This window comes from Oncorhynchus kisutch, unplaced genomic scaffold, assembly GCF_002021735.2.
Source record: "Oncorhynchus kisutch isolate 150728-3 unplaced genomic scaffold, Okis_V2 scaffold2274, whole genome shotgun sequence".
Lineage (NCBI taxonomy): Eukaryota > Metazoa > Chordata > Actinopteri > Salmoniformes > Salmonidae > Oncorhynchus > Oncorhynchus kisutch.
Window position 1 is genome coordinate 7,501 of NW_022264219.1, and position 10,060 is coordinate 17,560.

The window sequence follows — 10,060 nt, forward strand, 5'->3', positions numbered from 1 at the left end:
CCTCATAACAAATTGTGCAGGGTGAATACGTGGTCTGGGTTAGATAGGGTTAGGTAGGGTTAGGTAGGGTTAGATAGGGTTAGGTAGGGTTAGATAGGGTTAGGTAGGGTTAGATAGGGTTAGGTAGGGTTAGGTAGGGTTAGCTAGGGTTAGGTAGGGTTAGGTAGGGTTAGATAGGGGTAGGTAAGGTTAGGTAGGGTTAGATAGGGTTAGGTAGGGTTAGATAGGGTTAGATTGGGTTAGGTAGGGTTAAGTAGGGTTATAGAGGGTTAGGTAGGGTTAGATAGGGTTAGGGTTAGGTAGGGTTAGGTAGGGTTAGATAGGGTTAGGTAGGGTTAGATAGGGTTAGATAGGGTTAGGTAGGGTTAGATAGGGGTAGGTAGGGTTAGGTAGGGTTAGCTAGGGGTAGGTAGGGTTAGGTAGGATTAGGTAGGGTTAGATAGGGTTAGGTAGGGTTAGATAGGGTTAGGTAGGGTTAGATAGGGTTAGGTAGGGTTAGATAGGGTTAGGTAGGGTTAGATAGGGTTAGGGTTAGATAGGGTTAGGTAGGGTTAGGTAGGGTTAGATAGGGTTAGGTAGGGTTAGATAGCGTAGGTAGGGTTAGATAGGGTTAGGTGGGGTTAGGTAGGGTTCACAGTGTGTTTGGTAGGGTTAGGTAGGGTTAGGTAGGGTTCGATAGGGTTAGGTAGGGTTAGGTAGGGTTAGATAGGGTTCGGTAGGGTTAGATAGGGTTAGGTAGGGTTAGATAGGGTTAGGTAGGGTTCACAGTGTGTTAGGTAGAGTTAGATAGGGTTATATAGGGTTAGGTAGAGTTAGGTAGGGTAGATAGGGTTAGATAGGGTTAGGTAGGGTTCACAGTGTGTTAGGTAGGGTTAGATAGGGTTAGGGTTAGGTAGGGTTAGATAGGGTTAGGTAGGGTTAGGTAGGGTTAGATAGGGTTAGGTAGGGTTAGATAGGGTTAGGTAGGGTTAGGTAGGGTTAGGTGGGGTTAGGTAGGGTTCACAGTGTGTTTGGTAGGGTTAGGTAGGGTTAGGTAGGGTTCGGTAGGGTTAGATAGGGTTAGGTAGGGTTAGGTAGGGTTCACAGTGTGTTAGGTTAGGGTTAGGTAGGGTTCGGTAGGGTTCACAGTGTGTTAGATAGGGTTAGGTAGGGTTAGATAGGGTTAGATATGGTTAGGTAGGGTTAGGTAGGGTTAGATAGGGTTCGGTAGGGTTCACAGTGTGTTAGGTAGGGTTAGGTAGGGTTAGATAGGGTTAGGTAGGGTTAACCTTGTCTAACCCTCTTCTCTCTCTCTCCAGTCCTCCCTGTCTAACCCTCTTCTCTCTCCCGTCTCTCCAGTCCTCCCTGTCTAACCCTCTTCTCTCTCCCCTGTCTCCAGTCCTCCCTGTCTAACCCTCTTCTCTCTCTCTCCAGTCCTCCCTGTCTAACCCTCTTCTCTCTCCCCTCTCTCCAGTCCTCCCTGTCTAACCCTCTTCTCTCTCTCTCTCCAGTCCTCCCTGTCCAACCCTCTTCTCTCTCTCCCCTCTATCTCCAGGCCACCCTTTCGCTGCTCCTGGACCATCTGAGCCTCGTTGCCTCCTACAGTGACTGTAACCCTCTCCTCTCTCCCCTCTCCCCAGGCCACCCTCTCTCTGCTCCTGGACCATCTGAGCCTCGTTGCCTCCTCCAGTCCTCCCTGTCTAACCCTCTTCTCTCTCCTCTCTCTCTCCAGGCCACCCTCTCTCTGCTCCTGGACCATCTGAGCCTCGTTGCCTCCTACAGTGACTGTAACCGAATGAACTGTCAGAACCTGGCTGTGTGTTTTGGCCCAGTGCTCCTGACCCCCACCCAGGAGTCCTGGAGACCCACTGCACCAGGACAGGGCGGGCAGGGCGGGCGCGGGGGGAGCTGTGGAAGGGGCGGACGGAGTTTTGCTCACAGCGAGGAGATCGCCAGTGCTGTGGACTTCAAGAGACACATCGAGGCCTTGCATTACCTGTTGCAGCTCTGGCCCAGTAAGTGTCTGTTGGGACAAAGTGGGCCGACATTTCCAACGGTCCAAACTGATGGATATGACCTCACTACAACCAGAGAAATCATTTGAAACAAATATCTTGTCGTTTCAACCAGTCTTCCCGTTTCCTAGTGATACTGTACTATTCAGGGCCTTTGGAAAGTATTCAGACCCCTTGACTTTTTCCACATGTTGTTACTTTACAGCCTTAGTCTAAGATCTATTAAATCGTTTTTTTCCCTCAAATCTACAGACAATACACCATAATGACATCACAATACCCCATAATGACATCACAATACCCCATAATGACATCACAATACCCCATAATGACATCACAATACCCCATAATGACATCACAATACCCCATAATGACATCACAATACCCCACAATGACATCACAATACCCCATAATGACATCACAATACCCCATAATGACATCACAATACCCCATAATGACATCACAATACCCCATAATGACAAAGAAAGAATAGTAAAAAAATAAAATAATAATAATTCAATATTAAAAAACTGAAATATCACATTTAAATAAGTATTCAGACCCTTTACTCAGTACTTTGTTGAATCACCTTTGGCAGCGATCACAGCATTGAGTCTTCTTTGGTATGACGCTACAAGCTTGGCACACCTGTATTTGGGTAGTTTCTCCCATTCTTCTCTGTAGATCCTCTCAAGCTCTGTCAGGTTGGATGGGGAGCGTCGCTGCACAGCTATTTTCAGGTCTCTCCAGAGATGCTCCAAGCGGGCTGTCATGTGCCTTTTACTGAGGAGTGTCTTCCGTCTGGCCACTCTACCACAAAGGCCTGATTGGTGGAGTGCTACAGAGATGGTTGTCCTTCTGGAAGGTTCTCCCATCTACACAGAGGAACTTGGTCACCTCCCTAAAGGCCCTTCAGTTTGGCGGCTAAAGTCTTCATGGTTCCAAACTTCTTCCATTTAAGAGTGATGGAGGCCACTGTGTTCTTGGGGACCTTCAATGCTGCAGAATGATGGAGGCCACTGTGTTCTTGGGGACCTTCAATGCTGCAGAAATGTTTTGGTACCCTTCCCCAGATCTGTGCCTCGACACAATCCTGTCTCTGAGCCCTATCCTGTCTCTGAGCCCTAATTCCTTCGACCTCATGGCTTGGTTTTTGCTCTGACAACTGTGGGACGTTTTATAGACAGGTGTGTGCCTTTCCAAATCAGGTCCAATCAATTGAATTTACCACAGGTGAACTCCAATCAAGTTGTAGAAACATCTCAAGGATGATCAATGGAAACAGGATGCACCTGAGTTCAATTTTGAGTCTCAAAGCAAAGGGTCTGAATACTTATGTAAATAAGATATTTCTGTTTTCGCTTTGTCATTATGGGGTATTGTGATGTCATTATGGGGTATTGTGATGTCATTATGGGGTATTGTGAGATCATTATGGGGTATTGTGAGGTCATTATGGAGTATTGTGAGGTCATTATGGAGTATTGTGAGGTCATTATGGAGTATTGTGAGGTCATTATGGGGTATTGTGAGGTCATTATGGGGTATTGTGAGGTCATTATGGAGTATTGTGAGGTCATTATGGGGTATTGTGATGTCATTATGGGCTATTGTGTGTAGATTGAGGATTAAAAAAATATGTAGAAATATTTAATCCATTTTAGAACGTAACAAAACGCAGAGAAAGTCAAAGGGTCTGAATATTTTCCCGAATGCTGTATGGCCAAAAGTACGTGGACACCTGCTAGTCTAACGTCTCATTCCAAATTCATGGACATCAATATGGAGTTGGTCCCCCCCTTTGCTGCTATAACAGCCTCCACTCTTCTGGGAAGGCTTTCCCACTAGATGTTGGAACATTGCTGCTATAACAGCCTCCACTCTTCTGGGAAGGCTTTCCACTAGATGTTGGAACATTGCTGCTATAACAGCCTCCACTCTTCTGGGAAGGCTTTCCCACTAGATGTTGGAACATTGCTGCTATAACAGCCTCCACTCTTCTGGGAAGGCTTTCCACTAGATGTTGGAACATTGCTGCTATAACAGCCTCCACTCTTCTGGGAAGGCTTTCCACTAGATGTAGGAACATTGCTGCTATAACAGCCTCTACTCTTCTGGGAAGGCTTTCCACTAGATGTTGGAACATTGCTGTGGGAATCAGTTTGGAACTCGGTACCGAGTGTTGCAACCGAGGACAGATGATTTTTACACGCTATGCTCTACAGCTCCCGTTCCGTGAGCTTATGTGGACAGACTATATTTACGCTCTACTTGCCCCAGCACTCTACGGTCCTGTTCTGGCAGCTTGTATGGCCTACCACTTCGCTGCTGAGCCGTTGTTGCTCCTAGACATTTCCATTTCACAATAACAACACTTACAGTTGACCAATTCTGACCAGTTCTAGCAGGGCAGAAATTTGACCAACTGACTCTTTGGGCCTCCCGAGTGGCACAGCGGTCTAAGGCACTGCATCTCAGTGCAAGAGGTGTCACTACAGACCCTGGTTTGATTCCAGGCTGTATCACAACCTGCTGTGATTGGGAGTCCCCATAGGGCGGCACACAATTGGCCCAGCGTCGTCCGGGTTAGAGTTTGGCCGGGCTAGGTCGTCATTTTAAATAAGAATTTGTTCTTAACTGAATTGCCTAGTTAAATAAAGGTTCAATAAAAAATAAAAAATTCTCATAAAATGTTTAATGAAGGAGATGTTTGTCTATGGAGATTGCATGGCTGTGGGCTCGATTTTATACACCTGTCAGCAACGGGTGTGACTGAAACAACCAAATCATTTGTCCACATACTTCTAGTATATATATACAGTATATCACAAAAGTGAGTACACCCCTCACATTTTTGTAAATATTTGAGTATATCTTTTCATGTGAAGAAATGACACTTTGCTACAATGTAAAGTAGTGAGTGTACAGCTTGTATAACAGTGTAAATTTGCTGTCGCCTCAAAATAACTCAACACACAGCCATTAATGTCTAAACCGCTGGCAACTAAAGTGAGTGAAAATGTTTAGAACATCATCATCTCTGGGTTTTGAAACCTTTCCTCTCTTTGCTTCTCCTTAGTTCCTACAGACAGAGTGACAGACAACCCCGACCCTCCCACCCTCCTCCAGCCCTCCTCCAGTTCAGACACGCCTCCTTCCCCTCCCAGCCCCATGCCCCATAACCCCCTGCCTCGGCGCTGCCAGCGTGGCCTGTCGCTGCCTCTGGACCTCCCAGGGGACGACGTGGGCGTGGTGTCGCGACGTGGACGGGGCCGACTGGAGAGCCCGCCCTGTAACCGGTATGCTGGTGACTGGAGCGTGTGTGGGCGGGACTTCCTGTCCGGAGGCGATGCGGACTACGACGAGGTGGCAGGGAGCGACAGTGAGGAAGAGGAGGAAGAGAGGGAGGTGAAGAAGGTGGAGTGGACTCAGTACGTAGACGACTTAGTTCTGGACTTTGACGCCCCGTTTACCTGCAGACTGAGTCTCAAAGACTTTGATACGCTGATATCAGACCTGGAGAGAGAGCTGTCCAAACAGATTAACATCTGTCTCTGAGAGGGAGAGGGAGAGGGAGAGGGAGAGGAGAGGAGAGGAAAGGAGGGGAGGAGAGGGGAGAGGAGAGGAGGGGAGGGGAGGGGAGAGGGTAGAGGAGGGGAGGAGAAGAGTAGAGAGAAGGAGAGGAGGAGAGGAGAGAGGAGGAGAGGAGAGGAGGGGAGGAGAGAGGAGTGGAGAAGAGGAGAGAGGGGAGGGGAAAGGAGAGGAGAAGAGGAGGGGAGGGGAGGGGAGAGGAGGAGAGGAGAGGAGAGGAGAGGAGAGGAGAGGAGAGGAGAGGAGAGGAGAGGAGAGGAGAGGAGAGGAGAGGAGAGGAGAGGAGAGGAGAGGAGAGGAGAGGAGAGGAGAGGAGAGGAGAGGAGAGGAGAGGAGAGGAGAGGAGAGGAGAGGAGGAGAGAGACTGATAGTATTATTGAAGGTCAGGAAATTCTTTATTAGGAAATGACCAAAGAAAGACGACAAGCAATGTGGTGTTTGCTTCAGTAACGTTGAAGTGTATTTAACTGTTCCAATGTGTTTAAAAAGCTTCATTTCTGATGTCTTCTCATTCCGAATGCTGGTTCTTCTACAAACAAGTGACAACATTCTCGTCTTTGATCACACAAGGACACCTTATTTGTAGAGACGTGGACCAGTGGAGTTCTTGAAAATTCATTGTTTGTAAAATCCTAGATTGTAATGCCATGTAAGGCTGCAACGCCTGTCAGACTCTGTTATGTTGTCAGTCATGTATGTAAGGCTGCAACGCCTGTCAGACTCTGTTATGTTGTCAGTCATGTGTCTTTATTTATTTCTCCCATCTCCATTTAAGGTCTATTTTTTAGAAGGATTTGTTGATGTAATTCCAATTATTTATTCTCTAAATTCCAGTGAAGGGTGAAGGAGAGGACTTTAATAATTTTGGATAAATGCATTGAAAATGTACAGTATCAGTCAAAAGGTTGGACACCTTCTCATTCAAGGGTTTTTCTTTATTTTTTACTATTTTCTACATTGTAGAATAATAGTGAAGACATCAAAACTATGAAATAACACATATGGAATCATGTAGTAACCAAAACAAGTGTTAAACAAATCAAACTATATTTTATATTTGAGATTCTTCAAAGTCGCCACCCTTTGCCTTGATGACAGCTTTGCACACTCTTGGCATTCTCTCAACCAGCTTCACCTGGAATGCTTTTCCAACAGTCTTGAAGGAGTTTATACATATGCTGATCACTTGTTGGCTGCTTTTCCTTCACTCTGCGGTCCAACTCATCCCAAACCATCTCAATTGGGTTGAGGTCGGGTGATTGTGGAGGCCAGGTCATCTGATGCAGCACTCCATCACTCTCCTTCTTGGTTTCTTGGCTCAAGCAAGTCTCGTCTAAATAAGAAAATCCCCAATAAAGAAAACCCCTTGAATGAGTAGGTGTGTCTAAACCTTTGACCGGTACTGTATATTCAATTACATTTGATGACATGTCAAAAAATACATCTTAGTTCAAGTATTAATATGTCTGTTAATCTGATTCCAGGTTGATCTTGAGACCTGATTGTGAATTAATGAACTGAGTTGGATTTAGACACGAGCACAAGCCTTTAAGCTGAATTACAAGACACACACACACCAATGACTCATAAAACTGCCTTTCAGCTGAATTACAAGACACACACACCAACGACTCATAAAACTGCCTTTCAGCTGAATTACAAGACACCAACGACTCATAAAACTGCCTTTCAGCTGAATTACAAGACACACACACCAACGACTCATAAAACTGCCTTTCAGCTGAATTACAAGACACCAACGACTCATAAAACTGCCTTTCAGCTGAATTACAAGACACACACACCAACGACTCATAAAACTGTCTTTCAGCTGAATTACAAGACACACACACCACCGACTCATAAAACTGTCTTTCAGCTGAATTACAAGACACACACACCACCGACTCATAAAACTGTCTTTCAGCTGAATTACAAGACACACACACACCACCGACTCATAAAACTGTCTTTCAGCTGAATTACAAGACACCAACGACTCATAAAACTGCCTTTCAGCTGAATTACAAGACACACACACCAACGACTCATAAAACTGCCTTTCAGCTGAATTACAAGACACCAACGACTCATAAAACTGCCTTTCAGCTGAATTACAAGACACACACACCACCGACTCATAAAACTGTCTTTCAGCTGAATTACAAGACACCACCGACTCATAAAACTGTCTTTCAGCTGAATTACAAGACACCAACGACTCATAAAACTGTCTTTCAGCTGAATTACAAGACACCAACGACTCATAAAACTGTCTTTCAGCTGAATTACAAGACACCAACGACTCATAAAACTGTCTTTCAGCTGAATTACAAGACACCACCGACTCATAAAATTGTCTTGCACTTCTGTACTAAGTAACAATATCGTAATACTTGTATTATTTTGTCATGTTTCGTATTATTTTGTAATAATTGTTTATGTTTCGTATTATTTTGTAATAATTGTTTATGTTTCGTATTATTTTGTAATAATTTGCTGGTTACTCTGCTATGCATCGTTGCTGTAAACAGCCATGTTATTGTGATATTTGTGCGTCGGTACAATCATATTTTGGAAGGAATGCAACAGCCATATTACAGAGGAAGTTGGCTCCAAAATTTTTTTTACAACTTCCTGTTTTTGTTTTTGAGTATTTGTGCTGTTTATTGTATAAACAGTATTACATGGTATTGCACATCTACAATAAGCACTTACATGTTGTTGATGTCCTATGCATATCGTAACCCATGTTGTTAAAACACACTATTCTTGTTACAACCGGGCAGTATCATATGTCATACAGTGTTATCACACCAAAAAACATAAAGCACAGTGTTATAGTTACGGATGAGTTTGAAGCTGGTCTTCTTCCTGTCCACAGGAGGAACTTGTCTGGTCGAGGAGTTTTCCGTAGCAGCTTTCACATAACCACATCTGCCTCTACAGTATCTCTTTCTCATAGAGGCCTAGTAGTAGTGGATCCATCCACTAGGAGTTGTTGTATCATCATGGGGAACTACTGCCCTCTGTAGTGGATCCATCCACTAGGAGTTGTTGTATCATCATGGGGAACTGCTGCCCTCTGTAGTGGATCCATCCACTAGGAGTTGTTGTATCATCATGGGGAACTGCTGTCCTCTGTAGTGGATCCATCCACTAGGAGTTGTTGTATCATCATGGGGAACTGCTGCCCTCTGTAGTGGATCCATCCACTAGGAGTTGTTGTATCATCATGGGGAACTACTGCCCTCTGTAGTGGATCCATCCACTAGGAGTTGTTGTATCATCATGGGGAACTACTGCCCTCTGTCCTCTGTAGTGGATCCATCCACTAGGAGTTGTTGTATCATCATGGGGAACTGCTGCCCTCTGTAGTGGATCCATCCACTAGGAGTTGTTGTATCATCATGGGGAACTGCTGCCCTCTGTAGTGGATCTGTAGTGGATCCATCCACTAGGAGTTGTTTTATTATGGGGAACTGCTATTCTAGTTTATCTTTTCCTTGGACTCTAAGAGGGGCTATTCTAGTTTATCTTTTCCTTGGACTCTAAGAGGGGCTATTCTAGTTTATCTTTTCCTTGGACTCTAAGAGGGGCTATTCTAGTTTATCTTTTCCTTGGACTCTAAGAGGGGCTATTCTAGTTTATCTTTTCCTTGGACTCTAAGAGGGGCTATTCTAGTTTATCTTTTCCTTGGACTCTAAGAGGGGCTATTCTAGTTTATCTTTTCCTTGGACTCTAAGAGGGGCGTTGTTTAACAGGCTAGCAGGGCGCAGGTGTATAATACACGAGAAACAGAGGCTGTAATTTAGAAGCTTAACACATCATTCATTAAATAAATATCAGGCTAATACTGCATTTAATTTATTTCCTGAAAGAGGTAGGGTAGGACATCTATATATACGCTTCCTAATATTGAGCGGCACCCACATTTGCCCTTAGAACAGCCTCAAATCGTGGGGGCATAGACTCTACAAGGTGTGGAAAGCATTCCACAGAGATGCTGGGCCCATGTTGACTCCAGTGATTCCCACAGTTGTGTCAAGATGGCTGGATGTAGCGTGGTCGACTTTGAATGCAGCTGAATCTGCTGTAATCAAACTTCAAGCTGTAACACAACGTAACAGGGAATACTTTCTGAAGGCATAAAGGTTTAAATGTCATCGTGTGACATTTATGCCCTGGTGTGATATGGCGCCATCTAGTGGTGAAGCGTGGCTCACTTTGAATGCAGCAACTAATCATTCTAGAATTTAATCGAGGCTAATTCATTGATTCTACATACCAAATCTGGAGTCAATATGACTTATGGTTCTTTTTTTATTTATTTAACCTTTATTTAACTAGGCAAGTCAGTTAAGAATGACCCCTCACGCCCATGGTAAGTCTTAGGCCACAGATAAATTCCTTTTGTCCTGTTACTATGGAGAACATCAGAACATTAAACATGAACTAAAGGGACTTTGGAACAA

At 44.7% G+C, this 10,060-nt stretch overlaps 1 protein-coding gene across 1 annotated transcript in view; it reads left to right on the top strand.

The window, feature by feature from the left end:
* The window catches only part of LOC116369661 (rho GTPase-activating protein SYDE1-like), a gene marked incomplete at its 5' end in the record, with an annotated part of 13,116 nt that extends 7,493 nt beyond the window's left edge, over nucleotides 1-5,623 (top strand). The window contains 2 exons of the mRNA XM_031819569.1: nucleotides 1,712-1,994; nucleotides 5,074-5,623. Of these exons, the coding sequence (XP_031675429.1) occupies nucleotides 1,712-1,994; nucleotides 5,074-5,552 (762 nt within the window). The remainder of the gene's footprint in view (nucleotides 1-1,711; nucleotides 1,995-5,073) is intronic.
* Between the last annotated feature and the right edge of the window lie 4,437 nt (nucleotides 5,624-10,060).